At 45.9% G+C, this 26,388-nt stretch overlaps 1 protein-coding gene across 10 annotated transcripts in view; it reads right to left on the bottom strand.

Moving 5' to 3' along the window:
• ZNF362 (zinc finger protein 362) overlaps positions 1 to 26,388 on the bottom strand; it is a 215,980-nt gene that overhangs the window by 34,367 nt on the left and 155,225 nt on the right. For 4 of the 10 annotated variants that reach the window (XM_086922213.1, XM_086922210.1, XM_086922203.1 and 1 more), the window contains 3 exons: positions 19,040 to 19,400; positions 7,674 to 7,898; positions 5,584 to 5,662 (listed from right to left, as the gene is read on the bottom strand). In XM_086922213.1, coding sequence (XP_086778339.1) covers positions 5,584 to 5,662; positions 7,674 to 7,898; positions 19,040 to 19,400 — 665 coding nt within the window. The remainder of the gene's footprint in view (positions 1 to 5,583; positions 5,663 to 7,673; positions 7,899 to 19,039; positions 19,401 to 26,388) is intronic. The other 6 variants (XM_086922207.1, XM_086922211.1, XM_086922204.1 and 3 more) reach the window with 3 other exon arrangements.

Genomic DNA, 26,388 nt, shown 5'->3' with positions numbered 1-26,388 from the left:
CTCCCACGCCCAAGAGGGAAGTTAAAAATCTGGGCATGATTCTAGATGACGCACTCACCCTGGATTCCCACGCAAAAAGAGTCGCTGGTACTTGTTATGGTCGCCTGCGCTCTCTGAAACCTATCCTCGGCTTCTTTGAACCCTCCATCCGTCAGACAATTGTCCAAGCTATGGTCTTATCCCATCTAGACTATTGTAATGTTCTTATGCTTGGGTCCAATCTGACAGTCGTTAATAGACTACAAAGAGCCCAGAACGCTGCAGCCCGTACTTTGTTCGGTCTGCCGAAACGCTGCCACGCTTCTCAGGTGTTACGTAGACTCCATTGGCTGCCCGTTAAACAGCGCATTCAATTTAAAGCCTTGTGTGTTATCCACAGAATGTTGCATTGTTTAGGTCCCCAAATCTTGCAAGGAATTTGTTCCTTTTATGTCCCGCCACGTGCCCTCCGCTCTGCGGATCTTTCCCTTGCCTGTACCATCAAGATCCGGAAGTGCAGAGCTGGAGGCCGATCTTTTAAGTTCCTGGCTCCAAAACTCTGGAACTCTATCCCTCTGGATGTGCGCTCCATCACTAATCACCTTCATTTTCGAGAACATGCTAAAACTTGGCTGTTTTCTTCTATCTAGGGCTCCTTTTGAGCAGGTACTTTATCTCATCCCTCTGGGTGTTATGTAATTCGGCTTGTCTGCAAGCGCTGGGACGCCTCGTTGCTGGGGTAGCCATGCGCTATATAAGCGTTTTATAACATAACATAACATAACATAACATAACCACTGTAACCACCCCTTTGGTAGCCCTTGCTGTAAGTGGACTGTGTAGGGGCTTTGTACGAGGTAGAAGCTGTGTCCGAAGAGTATCCCCGGGTGGTACCTCAATAAGATGAGCGATGAAATGAACGTCTGGGAGCCTGCGACTGCAGGGCTCCCATAGATTTGGCGGTATCTGTATCCTTTTTCATTTTTTCAAGTGATACATCTACATTAGGTCCGAATAGGTGTTGCTCATCAAAGGGTTGATTAAGAATGACACTTTGTACTTCAGGTTTGAACCCTGATATACGTAGCCAGGCATGTCTACGTAATAGGACGCTGTTGTTAACTGCCCTAGAGGCAGTATCTGCTGCATCCAGTGCACACCGAATAGAGGTGTTTGTAATGTTTTTCCCCCTCTTGGATAAGTTCATTTGCTCTATCCTTGTACTTATCAGGGAAGTGGCTCATTAATGATTCTAATTCGTCATAATGTTCCCCGTCATATCTGGCTTATAATGCCTGTGTATTGGCGATACGCCACATGTTTGCTGCTTGAGATGGCGTTCTTTTCCCTGATGCGTCAAGTAGCTTAGACTCTTTATCTGGTGGTGGAGCTTCACCTGATGTATGTGAGTTTGCTCTCCTACGTGCATTGGAAACTACAAGTGAGTCTAGTGGTACAGGACCTTTAATATATGCTGGGTCTGAGGGAGCAGCTTTATATTTTTTCTCTATGCGAGGGTAAATGACCCGACTTCTGACTGGGTCTTTGAAGGCTTCAGGAGCATGCTTAATCACTCCTTTAAGCATTGGTAGAATGGATGAGGACCTTTTTTGCACTATCAAAAGGTATCCATTAAGAAGTCTTCATCTACAGGGTCTGTGTGCATGTCTACCCCATGATATTGCACAGCCCTGTGAATTAATTGATTGAAACCCATATTGTTTTCTGGTGGGGAAGGCCTTGAGGGGCATATGTCATCCTGAGGGACATTTGGGACATCTGGGGTGTTATAATGGATCAGGCATGTTACCCCCCCATGTCATCAGAGCTATCATCCCTGTTGTCATCATCTGGTATGATAGAGGATGCTGGGGAATGTTGTGGTATGGGAGGATGTGGTGATGACAGCTGAAAGAGAAGGAGAAGGCAGTCTTAAGGGGAAGGCAGCCATGTCCGTCTTCTTTGAATGCAGAGCTGGAGTGTCCAGTGGTCGCTTTTTTGAAGCCAAAATTAGCTGTCCAGTGATTGGATCTTTAGCTAGAGTCTTTTGAGCCGGGTCTGGATAAAGTAAGTCCTCTGCAGGAGGCCGATCTTTTGGTGCGGAGGAAGATTTTGGTACTGAAGCGATTTGTTTGTTTTTTTTGGCTATGTCTAACCGGAGAAGCAGGAGTCTTTTTCGGCTCCGAAGCTTTTTTCGGTTCCAAGGATTTTTTCGGCTCCGGTATGTTTTTTCGATCCAATTGTTCTTTTAGTTCCGGTGGTTTTTTCGAATCCGAAGCGGGTTTGCTTGGTTCCGACCTAGGTTTCGGTGCAGATGGTTTGGATGCCGGCATGGCCGGTGAAGTTGTCTTTTTCGGTGCAAGTAAGTGTGCGCCGGCACCGTGCGAAGGCTGACTCGAGCTAGAGTTGCCTGAAAGCTTCATTAGCTTCTTGGCTGGGCCCGAAGGTGGGGCAGTAGAAGCAGTGTGTTGGTGTGCACCCGAGCCCGAGGGTGTGACCGGGGCCTTCTTTGGGTGTGTCGAGGAAGGGTCGGGGTCGACGGTCTTACTTACGACCCGCTGTACTGGAGTGATGTCCTCGACTTCGGAGTCTTCTGCCTCTGAATTGCTGTCGACGTCGTGTTCTGGAACTGTTAGAAGGGTGATATTAGGGGGGAGGCAGAGACTATCTGGCCGACCACCCCGCGACCCACCTCTCCGTATGGAACTGGCTGAGCGCCGCCGAGAGGCCTCCGGGCGAGGTTCCTCTCTTAGGATCGTACAGGCGAGCAATTACCCTACCACAGATAGACACCACACAAGGATAGATTCTTAACGTCTTTATCAGCAATCAAGGCAGGTTATCTCAGCAATATATGTACAAATGGATCAAGGGATCCTTAAGGTCTTAGTATCTGTGGGCAGGGGGTAGCGGGACAGTCTTGGTACCAGCCAGGTACAGGGATACCCTGCGCTCAGTTCTCAATCCTCGAACTGGGGGGTTCCTCTGGGTCGGCCGCGGCAGCGCCAGCAGGGCTCCGAAGATGGTTTCAGCGGGGTCGGGCCGCGGTAGCGCCAGCAGGGCTCCGAAGATGGTTTCAGCGAGGTCGAGCCGCAGCAGCGCCAGCAGGGCTCCGAAGATGGTTTCAGCGAGGTCGAGCCGCGGCAGCGCCAGCAGGGCTCCGAAGGTGGTTTCAGCGAGGTTGGGCCGCGGCAGTGCCAGCAGGGCTCCCAGGATGGTTTCAGCGAAGGTCGAGCCGCGGCAGCGCCAGCAGGGCTCCGAAGGTGGTTTCAGCGAGGTTGGGCCGCGGCAGCGCCAGCAGGGCTCCCAGGATGGTTTCAGCGAAGGTCGGGCCGCGGCAGCGCCAGCAGGGCTCCGAGGATGGTTACAGAGTTCGAAGTAGGCGAGTTCTTCTCAGGGTCTCTCGACTCCAGGATACAACTGCTGACCCATTTCAGAGCTGCCCCAGATATAGGTCTGGAGTCCTTTGATGTCCGGACCCTCGCACCAGTGGGTCAGAGGGGCCGGGATGAGAGTGTCCAGACACCCAGCAGGGGGGTGGAGCCAGCGCCCAGGGAGGCCCGAGGGCGATCGAAACCAGGCGTCTGGGGACGGCTGGAGGGCCATCGAAACTCTCCTCCTCCTTGATCCGTCAAGTGGCCGCTTTACCACCTGGTCGGATCTTGGTGCCTTTATGTCGGGGCCGCGGCCGAGGCCACGGGGCCCGGACGTGGAAGGCCCAAGATGGAGTCGGGGCCTGAGAGGGTGGCCCGGGATAGGGGTCGGACCAGCAGCGTGGGGCGAGTAGGGGTCGCCATGTTCTGGAGGGGGGTGAGCCGGGGGTCGCCATGCATGGCGGCTCTCGTGAGGCTGGAGGGGGTAGCTTTAGCCCGGAGGACAGGGGTCGGTGTCGTCCAGGGCCCGCCATGCGGGAGGAGTGGGACCACGCCACGAGGCCGGGTCCAACAGGAACGTTGACGCCTTCCTCGAAGATGTTGTCCGGAATCGAAGCAGAAGATCAAGCCATTTTTCGCCTCGCTCATCCGTCCCGGATAGTCTTCTTGGAGCGGAAAGAGGCACAGGCGGAACAGTCTTTGGCCTCGTGCTCCGGGGAGAGGCAAAGGTTACACACTTCATGAAGGTCGGTGTGGGTAAACTTCAACCCACATTGAGGACACTTTTTAAATGGCGTCCTTTACATGAACTGGAGTCGAGGTCTAGTTAGGCCCGAAGGCCGTCGACCGGATTCGAGGTTTTCAGTGTTGAAGGGTAGCGTCGACTGGAAAAGCGTTCGAAACTTAAGTTCTGTAAGTTGGTGAGGATTGCGCGCCGAAGGAAATCGATTCCAACACGGAGCACTGGAAACACATCCAAGCCCGGTGGCGGAAATAAACAATCTGGGGATGGAGCCGATGCCCAAGTGCAGTATCATCCAAAGGAGGAGTCACCTATCCCGTGACCTCCAAATACTTTTCTACAACAAAACAAACTGCAAACATCCGGGCCCAACACTAGGTGGCCATCTATGCATAGTGTGAAATCTGCAGCTCATATGCCTCGAACACTCTTTTTTCAGAGTACCGAGGTGCTGATAAATCAGTGAAACCAAATAAAAACAGAATCCTTGAGGCAAGATGAGAAACATTAACCTGAGCTAATCTCATCTCAGGTAAGAAAACTAAACTGGCTGAGAAGATGCCTGGTTCTGGAAACTTTAAAAACATGTAAAGGGATGAACCTAATACTAGATTTAATCTCAATCATTTGCAGTTCCTCTGGGCCACAATCCAGTCCATTTTATGTATCTTGCCTGTGTCATTACAGATGCCAACCATAGGCAAATCAGTCTTGGTGCCCACCAGATGGGCCATTCTCCACGGAGCTGTCAAAGACAGGTCACAGAAGGATGAAAATGAACTGTGGTTGCTTGTGTTTCCATTCAGAGGGTGCACGGCCTGTCATTTTAGGTTGGACTGCACCTTCTGGAGCAGAACCACAACTGATCTGCCTAAGGTTCGACACTCTCTGTGAAGGCACAGTGAACAAAAACTAAGATGCACTGGAATGGAGTCCAGAATAATTATCAGTGACCGAGATTAATTCAAGCATTACACCCAACACTGTTTCCCCTGGTAATGGAAACTCAGCATTAAACCCTTGGCCGCGGGGAAAATACATGCAGTTTCATGTTAATAACTAATTTACTTTAAAATCCTGTGTGTGAACACCAAAAGCATCCGTGGCAAAGCCCCTCAATGAAAGAGGATTAAGAATGGCACTGCCCCCCCTCTAGTTGGAAAAGCTGATTGGCCAAAAAACGATGCCTGTGGCTATAAAAATTCTTGCACTGCAGTGGGATAGGAGGTACAAAGAACATTCTCTTTTAGTTTGAGATGTATACATTTTTAATGAGCTATTTAAACAATATTTATGGAAATGCACTGCTTAGAATCTTTTCGATGAACTTTTGATTCATTTCGTATAGTAGCTAGCCAGTGGCTGCAGAGTACCTACAACAATATGACAAACAGTAGCGGATACAGCAGCATATGTGAAAGCCAGTGAACGAGTGTCACTGTACATAGTGAAGAGCGAGCTGAGCCGGGCACTCAGTCAGTAACTAACCTGGAGGTTGGAGAGCTGAGTGAAAGCTTTTTCGCAAGCCGGTTGTGGACACTTGTAAGGTCTATCGCCGGTGTGGATTCTAGACAAAAAGAAAGAAAAAAAATGTCAAAACATTAATTTGGAATGGCAACAACTAAAACGACAAAATACTAGACAAAGTAAAAAGAGATGGTGTGATTTACAAATCCAAATTTCTAGAACACACAAGACCTTCAAACGACACAATATTAAAATAGATAATGCAAAAAGAAGGGGAAACAAACGTGTTCTAAGACACAAAGAAAATCGTTATTACCACCAGAAAAGTGTAAACGGTGACGCAAGCAGGGATTAAGATGTGGTTCAGCATTACCAAAATGCACAGGGAAAAAGTATACAGACATCCTAAGTTACACAGTGACATTTTAGGGTCGCAATGTTCCTCTAGGAAAAATAATGGCACACCAAATTACAAAGAGGAAGTGAGGAGTTTTAGACCGTGAGATGCACAGTCGATTGCAGGAACCAACATTACAGAAATAAAGCAGAACCCCAAGACAAGGCGGAGACGAGGAACTGGACTCAAATTCAACCTGTTCTGAGATAAAATGGAAAATGTGAAAAAGAGGATACCTCCTTTAAAAAAACACTCAATGCTTGCTTCCTGCTTTGCACCCTGGTAGGTCTGATTTGTGATCAAACTAAGAATGCTGAACGAAGATACAAAGATCTACGTCATCTCTTGGAGGCCTTGCTCTTGATCATGAGCTGGAGCTCTGCCAGGCAAGAGGCACACAATAAATCAGCACTTGCATCCTGGAAAAGCAAATGGAGGGAAAAAAGATCCAAAGGGGAGGAAATAGCATGAACTAAAAATCTTGGGGTTCACAGTCTTAGGGGTGATCCAGAACTCTATTCTTTCATGGGATCCACAAATGGTTTAGCCTAGCAAATTAACACAGGGATTCTGTGAGCTTTTAACATTACATAACATGAAATCAGCTAATATCAGTGAACACAGAGGTACCTTGAATTATGGGTTAATGGAATGGAATGAATACTCGCACTGTAGTTTAATTCACTAATTCAACTGTTGAGTAATAATTATAGTTTTATAGACACGTGGTTACATGGCAAGAGATCCTGCTTCTTATTGGCAATGTGTAACATCTAGTAATTCCTTTCCCACACAATAGAACAAGTGAGGTAGCATGTAAAGTGTTTTATCCCACACGATCCTCTGAATAACGAATTTGTCGTCTTTGAAAAAGTATTCATGTAATCTACTTCAATGTTATTTTCCTTTATTATCCTTTCAATTCAGAAAAAAACACTTTCATATAAGCTTTATTCCAAGCCCAGTCACAATTTTAAAAAATAAAAGTATAATGGGCTAAGATTCCACTTGGGTTATGTTTCAAAAAAACTTCCTCTTCCTTTTTAGGTCTGGCTTGACATCAGAATTGTCTGCAAGAGCTATTATGACCAATTCCTTCAAATATTCAAAAGAATTGCTTTGGCTGCTCCTAGAGGAGCATTTCTGTCTCAGCTCATGTTATTAGCTCTTTGTTGTATCATCATGCTTTCAATGGAATGTTTTCATTGCATTTTAAGGAGGGACTATTTTGCCTTTCAAAAGTCATTGATAGATTACATTATTTGGCAAGTGTAAACACAGAATACAATCTTTTTTTAATGCAACCCGCCTTTTAGATTAAATTATTTATCTCATACATGTATTGTCGACAGAAAACAATGCATTTTTTTAAAGCAGCAGCCTTTTTCAACGTTTTAAATTAGGAATTGTGTACGAGTCACACACACCTACATCTTTACTTACATATACATACACTTAAAAAGCACACAATCCAAGTGCTTAAACAAAACAAAGACTGCCAGAGCCAATAGATCTGGCCTTTATTTGGCAATGATTAGAATCAAATGTATGCATATATGCAGATTGCATGGACTTGCACATTAAAGTCAGGTCTCTTGGCTTTGCCAATGCTGGTTTGCATTAAAAAGGAAGAGACACTAAATCACAAGCACAAATAGGTCTCTAAGGAGAGGAAGTCGAAGTCACAGTACTTGCAGATTACCACCCTTATTACCTGGTATGCTGCTGCAGGTGAGAGAGCTGGCGGAAGGATTTCTCGCAGTAGGAGCAGTGATAGGGTTTTACACCCAAGTGAATGCGTAGGTGCTGTGCCAGGTAAGAGGCATTGGCAAAGGATTTTGAACAGTGAGGGCACTTGTGAGGTTTGGCTTCCGTGTGAGACTTGGAGTGAATCTGCATCTCCGACTTCGTGAAAAAGGTTAAGGGGCAAATTTTACACCTGGTTAAAAGAAAACAAAGCAAGATTAAACAAGTCATTTCATTTTGGGAAGTTACTTCAGTTGGATTAATTATTATTTTAAATAAGAAGAAGCCGGAGACTGCCAAAACTGCATACCTATTTATTCGCCTCATGCAATCAAGGGTTTGGACAACATATATGAATGACAGCAGGCAGCAACAGTGGTAAAGGAACACAACTCTAAACCCAGACCTGGTTAGCCTTTTTATGATCTGGTCTGACATTGCAGCGGTCACCAGACAATTATGTGAGTATCACTATAGAGGGACTTAGGCTCCCCCCACGTGTTGGGAGCCAGAGGTAAAGATTTTGATTGAGCAGAAGTTGTGTGCATCCACTAAAAAGTGGGTGCCTTCCATGCAGCTGTGTTTTGTTTATTTATCCAACCGGCTATGCTTGAACTTTCAGGGACCTATCTACACATGATACTGGCATGCTATGAAAGTGTACTGGATAACTAGATATTTTATGTGGTTTTTATCTGGCAGCAGTCAGACGGAATGAGTGTGGGCCTTAACCAAAAGGGATTTTTACATTTGGCTTGACAGTGCAACCATCTCTTGACCTTTAAACATACAGTCTATCGCTTCCACACAAAGGCATACATATTCCAATGCTATTTACTAGTAATGCTTCACATTACCATACATCATTCCTTTAAAGTCCGACCTACTAGTATTTCCAGTGCTTGTTTGTTTTGCTATTAAGATCTTTTCTAGAACTTCTAAAAAACCAGTACACTGCAATCCGATATGCTGCGTTCTCCCTTTCTGAAGATCAAAATATTGATAGGAGTAATAGTCACTATCACAGGTGACCCAATCGTGACCTTTGGGGCTGCTATCCGTAGTCCATCTCCCACTGGAGGGGATGCTGGGTAACACTGACTTCCTGATCGCAATAATCCTACTGTATTAAGACTCCTTTATCTGATCCCGCTGGCTCTGGCCTCCCAGACTGCACTAGACACGGCAGCAGGTCTCAAGCGACTACCCCCACCATTCCATGCCTTGTGTTGTCCTCCTTTTGTTGTGCCCTATGTCCCCAATTCGGTTCAATTTTCACTATATCTATGCTGTCTGCATGCAAACCGGCGCTGAAACACTTCGACATTGATAGGTCTTGTCCATGGACACTGCGCGGCGGCCCACCACAGCCACTACGATATACCCATCTGTCCCCTTTTGTATCATTAGGTACTGGGCACCTTACAGTTGGCAACCACCGTTCTCTTTTGGCTGTATAAACACTGTTCTGTCTATATGCTTAAAATATGCAAAATGTTGATAAAAAAAGATTTTAACCAAATGTTGCTAGGAGTGCCCCGGGACCTCATACCCCAGACAGCAATGTGAAGAGGGTTGATCTCCCCAACTCGACACTTACATCCAACGCAGACAGCCCTCCTCTCAGGCCAAACACAAACTAATTCTTGCATCAGAGAAGCACAGGGTACACCACTTGCGCTCTGCTGCCATTTTGTGGGATAGTTCTGCAAAGCGTACAGCTCCGTTCAGTATTCAATCAAGACAGCAAGCCCTAGTGGCACGACTAGAAGCCCAGAGTACAAACTGGTGGCATGGCGTAGCCTTGAAATCATCAAGAACCCCTCAAAGAGTTCCATTTGCAAAAGCACCATCATTGGTCAACAAAACTTGCCAAGGTCTTCCCCGGGTACCATGCAGCCTGTCATGCAGAGCAAGGCCTCTTAATTATGCATCTAAGCTCTTAACCAAGTAAGTGTGAATTGGTCTCATAATTATATAGGCTAAACACCCCATCTTGGCTTAACACTTTAGCCTTGCAAATCTGCTGCCTTGTGTTGAGGTTCGCACTATACAACTAGAGTACACATAAGTAGAGATATGATTGATGCTCTACAATGTTACAATCCTCCTCATGTATCCGGTCTTGATATCAGCAGAATCCAATTTCTGTATCTTACTGAGGCAATTCTACTCTGTGTATTTCACTCTGCCTGGGTAGGATATTTAGCCCATTGGATCTTAAGTAAGGTTGCCATAGGGTGTCCAGAAGTGTAAGAGTGTGTGGTTTGGCACATGCAGATGGTGCTCTGGAGGTGAGGTTCTTCTATGGAGAATGCACCTCTTTTTCCTTCCACTATCATGAATTTGAAATAGTTGTGCATTCTTTGCTCTGCTAAACGGCAGTAGCTAGCTGGTTAGTATACTTTGATTTTTGGTTAGAGAAAACATTCACTATATAATACTATAAACAGTAGGGAAAGCGTTGGACTTCGAAGGGGTAAGATTTAATATTTCCACACTAGTTTGTGCTACAGTAGGGAAAGTGATGGACTTCGGAGGGGTTATATTTACTATTCCCACTCAAGACTCTGCAACAGTATACAACAAATGACCTTCCCTTTCAAGCAGCAAAGCTTCATATTAAAAGGCATCCCTGAAAGTGGTACCTGTAAAGGTTTTCATAGTGGTCAAATAATAATTAAAGCTTTGGGAGCCTCTAGAACAGAGGCACAGCAGTAGCTTGCTTAACCAGCATAAACCTGAATATTCAAATTCAAATTATGGTGACATCGGAGGGGGTGGGGGTGAAGATTTACTATCCTCACTCCGGTATGTGCAACAGTAGGAAAAGCGTTGGACTCGAGGGGATAAATTTACTTTTCCCACTCATGTCTGTACAGCAGTAGTAAAAGTGTTGGACTTCGGAGGGTTAAGATTTACTGTTCCCATTCCAGTCTGTGCGACAGTAGAGAAAGTGTTGGATTTCGGCCTAAAATGAATTAGTATTACCTAGTATTCATAATTAATATCAATCACATACTTAAAAATTATTAGTTAACAAATAACTATTACTTAATTACCTTTCCACCCTATCTCACTACAAACGCAACCCATTACAATACTATAAATCAATATTAGAAATTAATTTAAATCATCTAAATCATTTAAAATTAAAAACTATATTTTAAGAACATGATTACCAATTATACAAATAACACAAAATTAATATATAAACTATGGGGCTGATTACAATGGCGGGTGGACAAAGTCCACCCGCCATTGCTGGAAAAAGGACCGCCCGCCTTAGGGGCGGGGGTCCCGCAAAACTAATTAGGATGCGCCCCCCACACTGGCGGGCGCATCCTGTATGTTTACATTGTGGCGGGTGGCAGCACCCACCACAATGTAAAAATACATGTTTCACATTTGCATGTACAATGTGGCAGGCACCATGCGGTGCCTGCCACCTTGTACATGCAAATGTAGGGGGGTACCATAGGTATCTAGGGGTCTGCAACGGGCCACCGAAGGCATTTTCCGCCTGTCTTTTTGGGGCGAAAACTCCGCCGCAAAAGACAGGAATCCTAATATCCACGGCGGTGCCTGCATGGCACCGCCTCCATTGCCCCATTGTACCTGGTCCCGCAAGGTGGGCGGAAAAGACCCGCCTTGTGGGACCACGGCGGGCGGTCTTTCCGACCCCTGAGGTACCTTTCCCCTTCCCACTGCCATCCTAATTTGGCGGAGGGAATTTTAAGGGTGATGGCGGTAAATCCGCGACCGGCGGGTCTCATTGCCGGCCCGGCGGTCACGGATTTACCGCCATCGTAATCGGCCCCTATGTTTTTTTCCAACTATATTATTGTAAACAATAATAGAACCAACAATATTCGTACCAATATTACTTACTTAAAAAAATTATATTCTTGACAAAGATATTTCAGCATCACTATATTTTTGTATCACAATATTTCCCCCCCGATATTTCTCGCTCCTGATCTAAAAAAACCTCGATACATACTTAACCTCTTCGACGCGGCGTAAATTCAGCCGCAGTGCAGCAGAATTTGACGCATGCGCAGTTCGGACGGCCCCCGGCACCGTAACGTCGGACGGCCATGTCCATCCGACGCATCGAAGAGGTTAGGATCAATCTTTGGATTCCAACTCTGATCAAAAAGGTGAACAGCAGACATTTCTTGTGAGAGTTTCACTTTCATTTTAACAATGCTAGTCTCTTATTTCCTCTTTTCCAAATAGGTACAAACGTTATGAAAACTGTCCTCAAGTGTTCTAAGGAGCTGCCAATTAAAGGTCTTGCCTGAGAGTGCCTAGCATCATACCAGTGGTGTCCGCAGTGAATCACTTCGCCCTCAAAGTACAATCAATAAAAAGACTTGCCCAGGACAGTGCATACCTGTACTTATGTGCAAGCTAGGAAAAATCACAGGCAAATAAAAGGGAGCTGGAGTTCCAAATAAAAATGCATATTGGACGGCCTTCCCTTTAAAGCAGCAAGGCTACATATGAAAAGGCATCCCTAACAGTGATACCTCTAAAGGTTTTCATAGCGGTCATATCATAATTGAAGCTTTGGGAGCCTTTAGCAAAAGAGGCACTGCAGTGGCTGGTTGACCTGCATAATCCTTAATATTCAAGAGTCAAAATATGGGCACTTAAAAAGTGTTTCATTAGGGAGTGAGACTTTTAAAATGCCACAACCCCATAAGCCCTTGGTGTCCATACAATGATCAATGAGATAAGTGGTGGAGGAGGTTGGGGGGCAGCAAGTGGGCGTCAACATGCGCATCTTTTGAAAAGCTGATATTTTAATATCCTGTGAAGCAGGTAAACAGCATCAAGAGATGTCGAGGTGGAGAATACCTGGTAAGTGAAATGTAGAGCAGACCCTAAGTGAAACAAATTGTGGGGTTTGTCTGCTTAACAGGAGGGGATTAGGCACTAAAGCAAAAGAGGATATTTCAATTTCGAGGAGGGAACCCACTCTATGGCTCCTTTGGCCAAAAGAGCCTGCAACTCCTGATGCAAAACAGACAGGTGGTCATCAGAAAGCTGCTCTGATGTAGGTGGCAGGTGCAGAAGGTCAAAATGCAATGGCAGGGCTTTGCCCTGTTGGATGACTTGAAGGACCTATTCGTCTGATGTGATGCTCTGCCAGCGACCTTTGAGTAAGTGGCAGGTCCAGATGCCTACAGGATGGATGTGTGCTACTAATGGCACACTAAAGAGGTTTTTAGGTTTTTGATGGAGGGGTGGGCTAAAGATGTGCGTAGGCGTTGTTTTTTGGGGAAATGGCCAACCTCTAAAGGGCTGGTAGGGTTGTTGTTCAGGCACCTGGGACTAGCGCTACCTACTCGCCAAGCCACTGGCATATCCCAAAAAAGGACAAAACGTTTGTGGAACTGCCATACTTGCGCAAAAGGACCCAAGGAGTGGCCCAGCTCCTTTGGTCAGTACTTTTTACGCCTGGAGTGGGGAGGAGCATGTAACGAACTTTAGCAATTCTCTATATGACTGTGGCATAAGATGCACTTTTCTCTGTTGCTGGCATGGTGAAGCGAAGGCTGTGGGGGAAACAAACCCAGTATTGTGTGAGGTATCTAGACAAATGGTACATACCAGTTTCCCTCATCATAGGATAGGGCAAACTCGCCTCCATTACTCCCATTATTGTTCACACATGGATGGCTCTGGTTGGAATATGAGTTAAGAAGTTGGTTCTCAACTGCTCAGTAACGGTATTGTGTCTGAGTCGGAAGGATTGAGTATTGGCTGTGCCACAGTGGGTTTGAAGCACGGCCTCAGTTGAGGTCGCGACAAATGCAGCTCAGATTCAGACACGGTCACATATTGTGGCTCCTCCTCCGGAAGGGACGTCTGTGGCATTGGTGCAGAGTTTGGTGCCAAAACCAAAGTTGGCACCATCACCAGCGCAGAACTCGAAGCGAGTTTGAGAGGCACATATAGCGCTGAGGAAGACACTCCAGAGGTAACCCGACCAGAGGCCCCTGCGGATCCTTGGGACCCCAAGGCGCTAGATGGACCTCGAAGTGATCTGAAAATGTGCAGCATGGCCTCCCTAAAGACTTTGATCTGCTAACACATAGCTGACGCAGACGAAAAGCAGGGTGCAACAGGATCAAAGTGACACAGAGAGCCAAGGTGATGCTCTTGCCCCTTCTCTAGGGATTGAGAGTGGTGGGAAGAGTCAGAGTCCTGCTTTGACTTCTTATCCTTCTTCTTGGACTAACCTGAGGACTTCAGCCTCTATGAAGGTCTTTTGCAGGAATGAGTCCGCACTGTGGTATTCGATAGATAGCCAGATCTGCACAAAATCTTTATATGTTTTGCCACATAGAGCTTTACCTGACGTTCTTGGATGGCTTTCGGGTTCATCTGGCCACAGCAGTTGCAGAAATCGGAGCCCTGCGCTGATACTCAACACCAAGACACACATTGTGGGGATCTGTCATAGACATTAGTCTGCATCAAAACCTACAGGGTTTAAACCCTGTAGTCTTAGAAAATGGCATGTTCCCTAGCACACTGGTAGACTTAAGAGAAAAAATAACATAGAAAAAAAATCTCAAGTGAAGAAAAAGAACAGAGCTCCTGATTCGTTTTTGAAGGCACCAAAAGAAAAGAACTGACGTCAGCGCAAATGGATAGCGATTATATGTGGCTCCCTTTGTCACTTTCACAGAGGAACAAAGTCAGCACGGAGCCACACGACGCAACCTTCTTGTGGGCAGGAGCACTGCTTTTTGAGTTTCTGGAACAAGTCTGAGCCTTCAGGATATTCACAAGGTGAGAAACCGTCAGTTAGAAGTATCCATCAGAAAACTATAAACTAGATTAGAGGCAATTACAGGATATACAATACTTTTTCCACCGCTCAACCCTGAAACTGGGCACAAATGTGCAACAGAACAGACTGCACGCTCTTTCTTTCATGCCTCTTTCTGTTATGTCAATGGCACAAGTTTAGCACCCACAGTGTCAAGGGTACATGCCCTCATTTGTATGAGGGCGTGCCCCATGGAAATTTAAAGGATGTCTTGGCTATTACCACTGCAAGCACAGGGAGCAATAAACTGTCAGGAGACTAAGTGCCGCATAGGATGTGGTGAACAATTTGATATGCCCATGGAGGTTTCCTTTTGGGATCAGGGACACGTCGACCCCAATTGAATACACCTACAGGCAGGTGTAGTTGCACACTGCAACCTTTAGTCAAGGGTATCCATATACCCTGCTTCAAGTTGATGCTGGTTCACTAGCAGTAAAATACAGACCAGTATTTTGAAACAGTTGTTTGTTTCCATGGTTTTGCTCTTCCTAGAGCATGTTCAGAGTCAAGCTTTTTTTGGACTCCGGTGCACAGTCCTCATTCAAACTGGACAGTCTAGCAGACTACTGTGATCTGGCATTTAGTATTAATTTTAGACAAATGCAGACAGGCAGTGGCCCACCCCAACTATCAATTAGCAGCAGCAGTGGTATGTATTACACTAGGAGTATTATCAACAGACAGCACTGGTAGGTAGAACACACAGTATTTGTATTCACAGGCCGCAAGACTTATTAACAGACAAGCACTGCTAGGTAAAACTTAAGAAATGTAAATACCAACAGGAAGCAACAGTAGGCAGTACACTAGAAGTATTCAAATCAGAAAGCAGCAATGGTTGGTGTACACTAGTATTATATAATAAGGCAGTCTTGGAAGTAAGAAAATACCAGGAATATTATTAACAAGCTGTACTGGAAGGCAGTAACTAGCTGCACTAGCAAAACCAGGCAGCACATTTATGTAATACACTAGAAATATTATTTTTAATAGTATTATTACTAGTGGAGTGGTGTGGCTCATTGGTTAGAGGAGTCAGACCCGGAAGCAGAGGACGGCCCGGGACCAGGGTTCAATTCCTGACGCGCCAGGGTCGTGAACCAGGGTCAGCGGGCTCGATAATTCTCACCTCAGTGCCTACTCTAACCAGGGATCACACTCGGCAACTCTGGGCATTAGCTTGCCTCATCTCCACAACGGCCCCCCACAAACGCCGGGGATGCCTGGTTTCACCTTGGAGATACCCAGGAGAGAACATCTCACAGGGAAAGCCAGGACGGGTTCCCCAGTGGTCTATAGCGCCAGTTGCCTCCAGGTAGCAGTGCGCTTTACAAGACACACACATTTACATTTACACACATTTACTAATAAGGGGAATGCTGGTGTGTTGTGTAATAGGAGTCTAATGTTAGAGCTGCTGCTAAGACAGTGTGAATACACACACCAAAGGGGGTGGGGAACTACAAACACTGTGACACAAGGACAGGATTAAGGAAAAATAAATTTCATTAAAAATACTGCCCTCACTCACACACAATGTGTGTGACATGCTTCATCATCGGGTCTGCTTACAATACGCCCCCGCGTAGCCACGCAGGGGGCGGAGCATAGGGAGGGGGAACACAAAAACACACTACTCAAGACAAAAAATTAAAATTAAAAATTAATTCTACGAACAACATATAAGTGACATACAGTGATCACAACAATTAGTGTTGTCCTTCCAGACTGGGTAAGTGATAGACTTAAAGTGCAGTTAGAAAGTGCTCGTTAAAACTGGCTCATGGGTCCCCACTGGTACTTCATTCATGGGTCCCAAGGACAGGATTAAAATTCAAGTTTTTTTAATAAAATTTATTTTTCCTTAATCCTGTCCTTGTGTCACAGTGTTTGTAGTTCCCCACACCCTTTGGTGTGTGTATACTGAACTTGGGGTGGTGGAACTCACTCTTGAACCCTCTCCCCTTCTTTGTGATGGATGTTATTGTGAACGGCAGCTTAGCCGTAGGGGTTTTAATATTGTACACAACAAACTTTATTGTTGTGTCAGACACGCTTTTTGTTTAGACAACCTTTTTCCGCTTCCTGCACATCACTGTGTAACCGATTCTTTAAGTAACATTGTGAATGATGGATTACCGTGATGTATCTTGGGGTGATGAAGAAATATGGTATGGGAGAGCTCTCTCTATATCTGGTAGTCAATACTCTTCTAACTAGACCCCAGGTTTGTAGGCTCTTCAGCATGTTCCAGCTAGCTGTTATGAGGCTGCAATTATGATGTTTACTGACGGACTCCTCGTAGCAGTAAACCAGGAGTCTTTACTTTAACATCCAGAGAATTGGAGTTAAGGTCCTAATTCCATGGACCAGACTTAAATAAATGGTAATATTTATGGACTTATTCCATGTAATAGCAGTTCCTGAAGAAACAACTTTAACACCACATTTTTCGAAATCGTATCTCGAATATCAGCCGTTGATGTCGTTCTAAATTTGGACAGCCTATTAGTGTTACGGTTTTTTATACCACGGGACAAACAAGGGTGACATGCGGCCTTTGTAGGTACAAGGATGGTTGTCCTAGCGGGGATGTAAAAACTACCAGTCCCTTGGGCACTGGGCACGTAATGACACGCGGTAGTTGTAGGCACAACGATGGATGCCCTAATTAGGATGTGCAAACTACAAGTCCCGTGAGCACTAGGCACGTAATGACGCTCTTTGACGTGGTTACGCGAAAGTGCAGGGACCGTTGGAGACGTGAGGCAGCGCATATTACCATCGTAGGACCAACATGCCCGAATCTTCGCGGCGTCCTCTGGTATGCAGGCACGATTTGTGCTGGAGCAGTCCTGCAGAACAGTGAGTGGGGTGATCAGGAAACGGGTGACCCCTCTCTGCTTTCCAAAGAACTTTGGTCCTCTATTCAGGTCCCGTGGAAGCTGGGCAGGGAGATTTTGCACTTAAATATTTTTAACTGAATCTCACACCCTGGGTGTGTAACGGGAGGTGAGCGAGGTTGCCTTACATGTAAATATGGTCACATTGGGAATGGCTTTACCTTTTTGCTTACAATAGGAGGCAAGTGTGGATGTTTGATATGCATAATATGTTTATATTGGGAATGGCTTTACCTTTTTGCATATATTTCACCCACGAACACAGGTTGTGTTCTTTGGAGCTCCACCTGCTGACGCCATTTCGAGCCTTAAGAATCAGTAGACTCGGTAAGAAGTTTTATGCCCATTTCTCTATTTTTATCCTGGGGGCTATTTGCTGTACAGTGAATGATGGGACAGGTACCATTGGTTTTTTCTAACCACCAAATATGGGCCTGACTACTCATCTTCCCCATGTGGATTACTATGCTGTCTCTGGAGCGTGTCTGGCAACTTTATATATATAAAAAAAATATCTTTTTTTCGAGTTATGAAGTATGGAGGGATTGGGGTAATTAAAGCCTAACAGTACTCTATTTTCAGTATACCACAATGGATACTGTTTCGAAAATAATTATTTTCTTTTGTAGTAATAATGAGCCACGGGTGTGGAAGTACCCTCCACGTGGTTTCCTCTACCAATCACTGCATTGAGGTAAGAGATGTAGAAGGACTGGGACAGTTAGACTGTCCTGACGAAGACCGGTGTGACCCATAGAATCGCGGGCACGGAGTAACGGTCGAAACATGTTGACCACCGCAGTATAAGGAGTAGTGTTTATGGATCTTGACTTTCTGCCTAAACACATATACATCCTTCACTTGAATTTTAATCCTGTCCTTGGGACCCATGAACGAAGTACCAGTGGGGACCCATGAGCCAGTTTTAACGAGCACTTTCTAACTGCACTTTAAGTCTATCACTTACCCAGTCCGGAAGGACAACACTAATTGTTGTGATCACTGTATGTCACTTATATGTTGTTCGTAGAATTAATTTTTAATTTTAATTTTTTGTCTTGAGTAGTGTGTTTTTGTGTTCCCCCTCCCTATGCTCCGCCCCCTGCGTGGCTACGCGGGGGCGTATTGTAAGCAGACCCGATGATGAAGCATGTCACACACATTGTGTGTGAGTGAGGGCAGTATTTTTAATAACATTTATTTTTCCTTAATCCTGTCCTTGTGTCACAGTGTTTGTAGTTCCCCACCCCCTTTGGTGTGTGTATACTGAACTTGGGGGTTTGGGGTGGTGGAACTCACTTTTGAACCCTCTCCCCTTCTTTGTGATGGAAGACAGTGTGAATATCAGCAGCTAGCAGATAAATGGGTAGACTAGACATTAATATTAGCACAGAGGTAACGGTGTAATGCGGCACACCATGAAGAACAGTATCAACAAGCAGTACAGGGAAATTAATATGAAGAGGCATTATTGAGGGACTGCTACACTCACTATCTCAAGAAGGCAGCTCCAGCAGAAGATAAACAAGAAGTATTGTTATAAGTAGTACAAGGCAGCACTGGTAGGTGGTACACTACCGCTCATTTTCCAACCTGTAGGTTTTTCCCTCTTTGCCAATATCCCCCGATGCCAGGATTGGATAGGGCACCACAAGCACAGGGTGCCCAGTTGGGGTTTCTGCTTTGATTTTCTTCCTCCCTCGTTCAGGCTTGGGTGCTCCAAGCAGGCTGTGGCCTTGGATGGTCTTGATAGAGTCCAGCGAAGGGGGGCTTCCAACTCCTGAGATTAGCGACGGGGAGGAGGCAAGAAGTCTGCTCTGGCTGCTGGAGGTTGGAGTGGAAGGAGTGCCTGTACTGGTACCCGTGCTGGATTCGGAGGTGCTTACATTGGAGGAGCGGGAGGACATGCCAAGCCCTGAAAAGCAAGAAGAGAAGCTAGCTAAGAATCCAAAACAAAAAAAAGAAAAGGAGGATAATGTCAAAAGGGGTATACAGCCATTTGTAAGAAAGATGGGCAGCATCAACTGGTTCAAGACACCTGCACCAAATAAACAATCAGTTTCTTTGCTAGAATACACAAAAGGAGCAATGCTATTTTCAAACCATGCACTGATACTACCATACAATTGCATGTCTACATTTTAGTTTTACATTACAACATCTAGTGACATAAAATTATAAATACAACCCTTGCACTTCCACATATTTGTGAATCCACACTGCTAACTGAATCGGTCATTACTGTTTAGAAAGCACCCATCTTGTTATCTGTCCATAGATTATAAAGAGATCTAGCCATGTACTTTTTGATTGTTTTTTGTGAGCTGCGACTCCTGAATTAGGGAACATTATTCTTAAAATTCTCCCGTATGACAAATTTCGAAAGTAAATGAAATGGTTCCTATGAAGGCACTACGGTCCCATCAGGATCTTTTAGGCATAGATACACTAATTCACCAAAAAGCGAGGAGTTGTAGAAATGGTATCACACATTCTGTGGGAAAATCATATTTTCGCCATGGTCTCCCCGAAAATGTTGCCCTTCAAGCTTATCAGTGCTGAAGTGCTATGCTTCCCTTTTTAACAATGGACTACTTGGTACACTCCTAACCATTCACTACAGTGGCCGTGTGCCCATGGATTCAGGCCTACTATTGCCTGACTGTAGCACTATAAAAAACTGCAATTCTACCTGCCAAAATAAACCCCTTTGGAAGGTAAAATCCTTCCATTTTCAAATTCAAATTCAAAATTAGCTTTATTCGACTTTTATTGCAAAATCATAAAAGCACAGAGTATCACAATATATTAAATAGACAATTTAAAAAAATTAAAAGGAAAATGATCGCCATATATTTACACAATAAAAATGATCATATTTCAGCAACATTCAGTAAGTTCATTTTAGTTAGTAAAGGTCAAATGGGATAGTACCAAAAACTACACATAACTATCACCATAAATTTTTCCATTTGCTAAGATTGAACACAATGTAACAATCAAATTAATTTCATATATTTTATAGATAAAATAAAGTAAATAAATATTACCCATTTAAAAAGAGAAAAATAAGAGGCGACAAATTACATACACTATTGCCTACATAATCCCAGTTCTATGGCGTTTCTCAGGGCAATTAAATTTCTCAAGTAAGAGGAGACCGCATTTACCACAAATGCTGTTTCTAACTGCTTCGGTTTGAAATATGCTGCTCTAGAACTCCTTATTCCCCATTTTATAAGAACCGGCTTCAAAAACCTCTTCCTGGGGGTCACATAATATTCACAAAACAGGATAGAATGAATATTAGATTGGACGGATGTTTCATCACAAGGGCATTTAACTAACGATTTTGACCAATCATTACAATTTGGAAGAGTTATCAAACGAAAAAAGGTATCTGCCCGGAAACTGGTTAATAACATTCTCGCATAGGGGCTTGTTTCCAATAATAGATATGATTGCATACCTACATGTAGATTTATTTTCCGATATTCCAGGCATGTATGTTTATCCTTTTCTGCCAGCCACCTTTTAGGATTTAAGAACTCCAAAATCAATTTTTTAAGAGTACGTTTTGAGACCGTTTCCAAACATGTAATGTCCAAAGCCATGGTTTTAATAAAATGTAACCACTAAATATCTGCTACTCCATCCAACGCTAAACAGTCTAAAACAATGTCTCTGTTTAGAGACGTTTCTAGGGTTGCCTAAATTTTGTGCCATAAAAGCAGTGGGGATGATTTAATCGTGTCCTCTACAATGATATCCCCAGTTCACTGTGAATAAAGAAAGTAGACATGGATTTGGGTAAAGCCAATATATAACGAAGGAAATCATTTTCAGCTCGTTGGACCTGATCCACGCTAACAATCCCCCCAAAGCCCGGCACTTTGGGGGATTGCCTTATAAATTTGGGGGATTGCCTTATAAATTTGGGTTAGTTCCTTCGCTGGGCGCCCACCCAGTTTCCTGGAGAAATTTATCAAGGCACCGTTTGCCCTACTAAATCGCCAGTTTTCTGGCAAAGACTGCCTCTTTCCAACTCCCCCTGCTGTCAAAAATGACTCCTAGATAACAGAAACTCTCCGTGTTTTTGACCTTATCTCTCCCCAGATAGATTGCCTTACTGTGTTTTTTTGTATTGCTACATGTCATGGAATATGTTTTAGAGACATTAATCAGTAGGCCCCGGTTCTTCATATATTCCGAAAATTCAGCTACAGCCTGTTGTAGGCAGATGACAGTGCGAGACATTATTGCCGCATCATCAGCATACAAAAGGATGGGGATGGGTGTTCCGCCAACAGCGGGGTAGTCGAACTGGAAGTCTGAGATGTTGTCCCACGCTGTTAATGTATAAGGTGAAAAGAAAGGGCGCCAAGATGCACACTTGTCGGACACCTCTTTTATTATTGAATTTGTCAGAACAAGCCCCCGCTCTCCCGTAGCATACCCTGGCCCCAGCATCCCTATATAGTTCTCTAATGAATCGAAGGAGCTGGTGGTCTACACCCATGTCTCCAAGCGTCTTCCATAGCATAGAATGATCTACACAGTCGAACGCAGAACTAAGGTCCACAAACGTAATAAAAAGTTTTTCCTGTTTGGCTTGAGTGTAGTTGGCAGTCAATAACGCCAAGTTTAGGCCCTGTCTATTGTGTCCTTTCCGCTACGAAATCCATATTGGAGATTAGAAATAATGTTTTTATCCTCTACCCAGACCTGTAGTCTATTAAGAACAATTCTGCCCGCTACCTTCATAAGGGTGTCCAAGAGCGATATAGGTCGAGAGCAGACAGGATTGTTCCTATCCCCCTTTTTAAAAATAGGTACAACCACCGCCTCTGGCCAAGTAGAAATAAAACAAGAGGCGTTAGCACAATTTAAAACTTTAGTTAATGGGGGCGACCATAAGGATAAGGGGTAGTTTCTGTCCTGTAACTCCAGTTCTGTAGTAGGGGTATCTCTGTTATAGTCATAATCTAGTGAATAGTCCCGCCCATGTGCGTGGACCCCGGCAATCAAAAATAATCTCTTAAATTGTCAAAATCATGCAGGAACTGCAAAGACACTTAAGAGAGAATTTAAAGACAAATAATGCAGCCTATGTCCACAGGCTACACTGTCCAGTACTTCAACTAGAAATTCCACCAAAAATCACCACACACAGCCCAGCCTGCTAGTTTCTACCATAGAGAAACCTGCTTCCCCCAGTCCAAAACTCAGGAATGATAGAGAGGAAGGTAGGGACAGACAAGCCCCATAGGCTGCCATTATGTGGCTTAAATAGGATGCTGTGCCTTTAAGAGAACTTTCCAGACTTCTCCCAGTATCCCAGAATGCATAGCAGGTCCAACTTACTTTCAGTTCTTTTTGAAGGCGTATAAAACGCCAGACCTGCAGCATTGTACACATGAAAAATTCTCCACCGGGGAGGAGGGAGGGCGCTTATGACTATAACAGAGATACCCCTACTACAGAACTGGAGTTACAGGACAGAAACTACTCCTTCTGTAGTAGGGGATCTCTGTGTATAGTCATAATCTAGTGAATAGAATGGCAAGCCCATCCCCACAACTAAGCGGCGGTGGAGAATAAATACATAATGCCACTATTGTGCGAACAAATTCCGCAGCGAAGCCTGCCCAACCTGAGCATCTGCCCTGGCGTCAGTGTCCAGGCAGTAATGCTTAGCAAAGGTATGAACCGACTTTCAAGTGGCTGCCTTGCAGATTTCAGCAATCGGCACGTTACGGAGCAGGGCCGTCGTGGCAGCCTTGCCCCTGGTGGAATGCGCCTTAGGCTTACCTCCTAAGGTCTTATTAGCTTTCTGATAACACAATTGTATGCAGGACACAATCCACCTAGAGATGGACTGCTTAGAGGTCGCAAGACCTGTCCTGACCGATCCATAATTGATAAACAACTGGTCAGACCTACGGATATCTTTGGTTTTATCCAGATAAAATTTCAACACCCTCCTAACATCCAGAGAATGGAGAGACCTCTCCGCTGGGGATGAAGGGTTCTGAAAGAACGTAGGTAAAGTTATAGTCTGGTTGACATGAAAGTCAGAAATAACCTTGGGAAGAAATTTAGGGTGAGTACGCATAACAACCTTAGCAGCATGAAATACAGTATAAGGTTCATTACAACACAACGCCTGAATTTCACTCACCCTGCGGGCCGATGTAATGGCCACGAGGAACGCCGCCTTCCAGGACAGGTGCTGCAACGAAGCCTTATGAATAGGTTCAAAAGGTTCCTTCATCAATCTGGACAGCACCACATTCAATTCCCATGAAGGCGAGGGAAGCCTGACAGGAGGGAATACTTTCTTCAATCCTTCCAGAAAATCTTTGATCACGGGGATCTGGAAAAAGGAAGTCTGTGAAGGGCATTTCCTGTAGGCAGTCAATGCAGCCAGATGAACCTTAATGGAATGCACATTAAGGCCAGACTGCGCCAAATGTAAAAGGTAAGGAAGGATGACATCTTCCTTACAGGCCGTAGGATCATGGTTCTTAGACTGGCACCAGATACAAAACCTCTTCCACTTGTAAGCGTATGAAGTCCGAGTGGAAGGTCTCTTGGACTCCTTCAGTATGTCCATGCAATCGTCGGGCAGATTCAGATGGCCATATTGCACTATCTCAGGAGCCATGCCGCCAAACTCAAAGACGAGAGGTTGGGGTGTAGCATCCGTCCCCCGAACTTCGTGAGAAGGTCCGGCCTGCACGGCAACCGGATGTGAGGAAGGAGAGACCGGTGAAGTAGGTCCGTGAACCACCACTGCCTGGGCCACTCCGGGGCGATGAGTATCATCCGAGCCCTGGACCGGGCCAGCTTGATGAGCACCGCCGGAATCAGGGGAATGGGAGGAAAGGCGTACAGAAAGCTGTTCGTCCAGTCGATCCATAACGCATTCCCCAGCGTCCCTTGCTGGAAGTACCTGGAGGCGAAGTCTCTGCACTTGCTGTTTTCGGCGGTGGCGAACAAATCTACGTCTGGAGTTCCCCACCTTGCGAAGACTTCTCCTAGTACTTCGTCGTTTATGACCCATTCGTGGTTTTCCTGAAGCAGTCTGCTCAGTGCGTCTGCCTGAACATTCTGCACACCTGGTAGATGGGTGGCCGTTATCGTCAGTCCTCTGGCTAGGAGCCAGTGCCAGATCGCTTGCGCCTCCTGCGACAGAGTGCGCGATCTCGAGCCCCCCTGCTTGTTGAGGTAATACATTGTGGTGGTATTGTCCGTCTGTACAAGCAGAGACTTGGTCCAGAAGGACGGAAGAAAGGCCTTCAGCGCCAAGTGAACAGCTCTGAGTTCCAGGAAATTGATGTGATACGTGGCCTCCATCGGCGACCACGTGCCTTGAATCTGCAGAGTCCCGGAGTGCGCTCCCCATCCCAGAAGAGACGCATCCGTCACGACAGTCTGCGTGGGAATGTCCTTGTGAAAGGGAACCCCTCTGAGGAGATTCTCCGCCGAACACCACCACTTCAGGGACTGAAGAGCATGCAGCGACAGGCGAATCTTGTCGTCCCAAGATCCTTTCCTCTGATCCCACTGGTCCTCCAAGCACTCCTGCAACGGTCTCATGTGCAGCCGTGCGTGCGGCGTCAGGAAGATACAAGAGGCCATCGATCCCAGTAGAGAAGACACCGTCCTCACTGTTGTAGATGGAGTCGTCATAAGAACCTGAGCCTTCCGAAGGAGTGATAATCGTCGCTCTTCCGAAGGAGACACGCTTGCTGACAGCGTATCGATGGAGGCTCCCAAGTACTGTATGCATTGGACCGGAGTCGGGACAGACTTGGCCATGTTGATGTGCAACCCCAGCTTGTTCAAGAGAACGCACGTCTTCTGGAAGTGTGCTCGCGCTTCCGAGAAGGAGGATGCCTTGATCAGCCAATCGTCCAAGTACGGGTAGACGAACACCTTGTTCTTCCTCAGGTGTGCCGCTACTACCGCCATGCACTTCGAGAATGTCCTTGGCGCAGACTTCAGTCCGAATGGGAGTACTGTGTATTGATAGTGATTGGTGCCGACTTAGAACCGCAGGAACTTCCTGTGTTTGTGTGCAATGGGCACATGGAAGTAAGCATCCTGTAGGTCTATAGCGCAAAGCCAGTCTCCCTGTTGCAACTGAGGGTAGATCTGGTGCAACGACAGCATGCGGAACTTTTCTCTGCGAATCCACTTGTTTGCCTGTCGCAAATCCAGAATGGGCCTGAACTCGTTCTTGTCCTTCTTGCGAACCAGAAAGAACCGGGAGTACAGACCTCTTCCTCTCTGAGACAGAGGTACGCCTTCTATCGCCCTTTTCCTCAACAGGATATCCGCTTCCGCCTGAAGCTCGCGCAGCTGAAACTGCGAGCTGACCGGGGGAATCGCTGGAGGGGGGCTGGTGAACCGAAGACTGTATCCATTGCAAACAATATTCAGCACCCACTTGTCCTGAGTAATTTTTCTCCACTCTGCCAGAAAAAGTTGGATGCTTCCCCCTACCGGAGTGGGTAACGGATCCGGGGGAAGTAAGTTCCTAGGGCCTAGACCCCGCCTGGCCCTTAGGCGCCGGAGCCGACTGCTGGCCTCCTCTGCCCTTCTGCCGCTTCTGGAACGGCTTACGGAACGGCTGCTGCTGTTGCGAGTGCCCCGAAGCCTGTCCCCGTCCTCGGCCTTGTCCTCCGAACCGCCGTTGGAAAGGGCGGTACTGCTTCTTGGTTTCCTTGGGCTTTTCCAGGCCCACAGCCGTCAGCGTTTCGGCCTCCGCCTTCATGCGGGCCATTTCATCATCTGCGTGTTTCCCGAAGAGGGTCTCCCCGGAAAACGGCAGATTGGCCACCCTCTGCTGCGCGTCCGGTTTCAGGGACGTCAGCCGGAGCCAGGCGTGGCGCCGTTGGTTGATCCCGTGGCAGAACCCA

This window comes from Lissotriton vulgaris, chromosome 5, assembly GCF_964263255.1.
Source record: "Lissotriton vulgaris chromosome 5, aLisVul1.2, whole genome shotgun sequence".
NCBI classification, from domain to species: Eukaryota; Metazoa; Chordata; class Amphibia; order Caudata; family Salamandridae; genus Lissotriton; species Lissotriton vulgaris.
The sequence above is the reverse complement of the archived record's forward strand: the minus strand, read 5'-3'. Positions and strand labels throughout refer to the sequence as shown.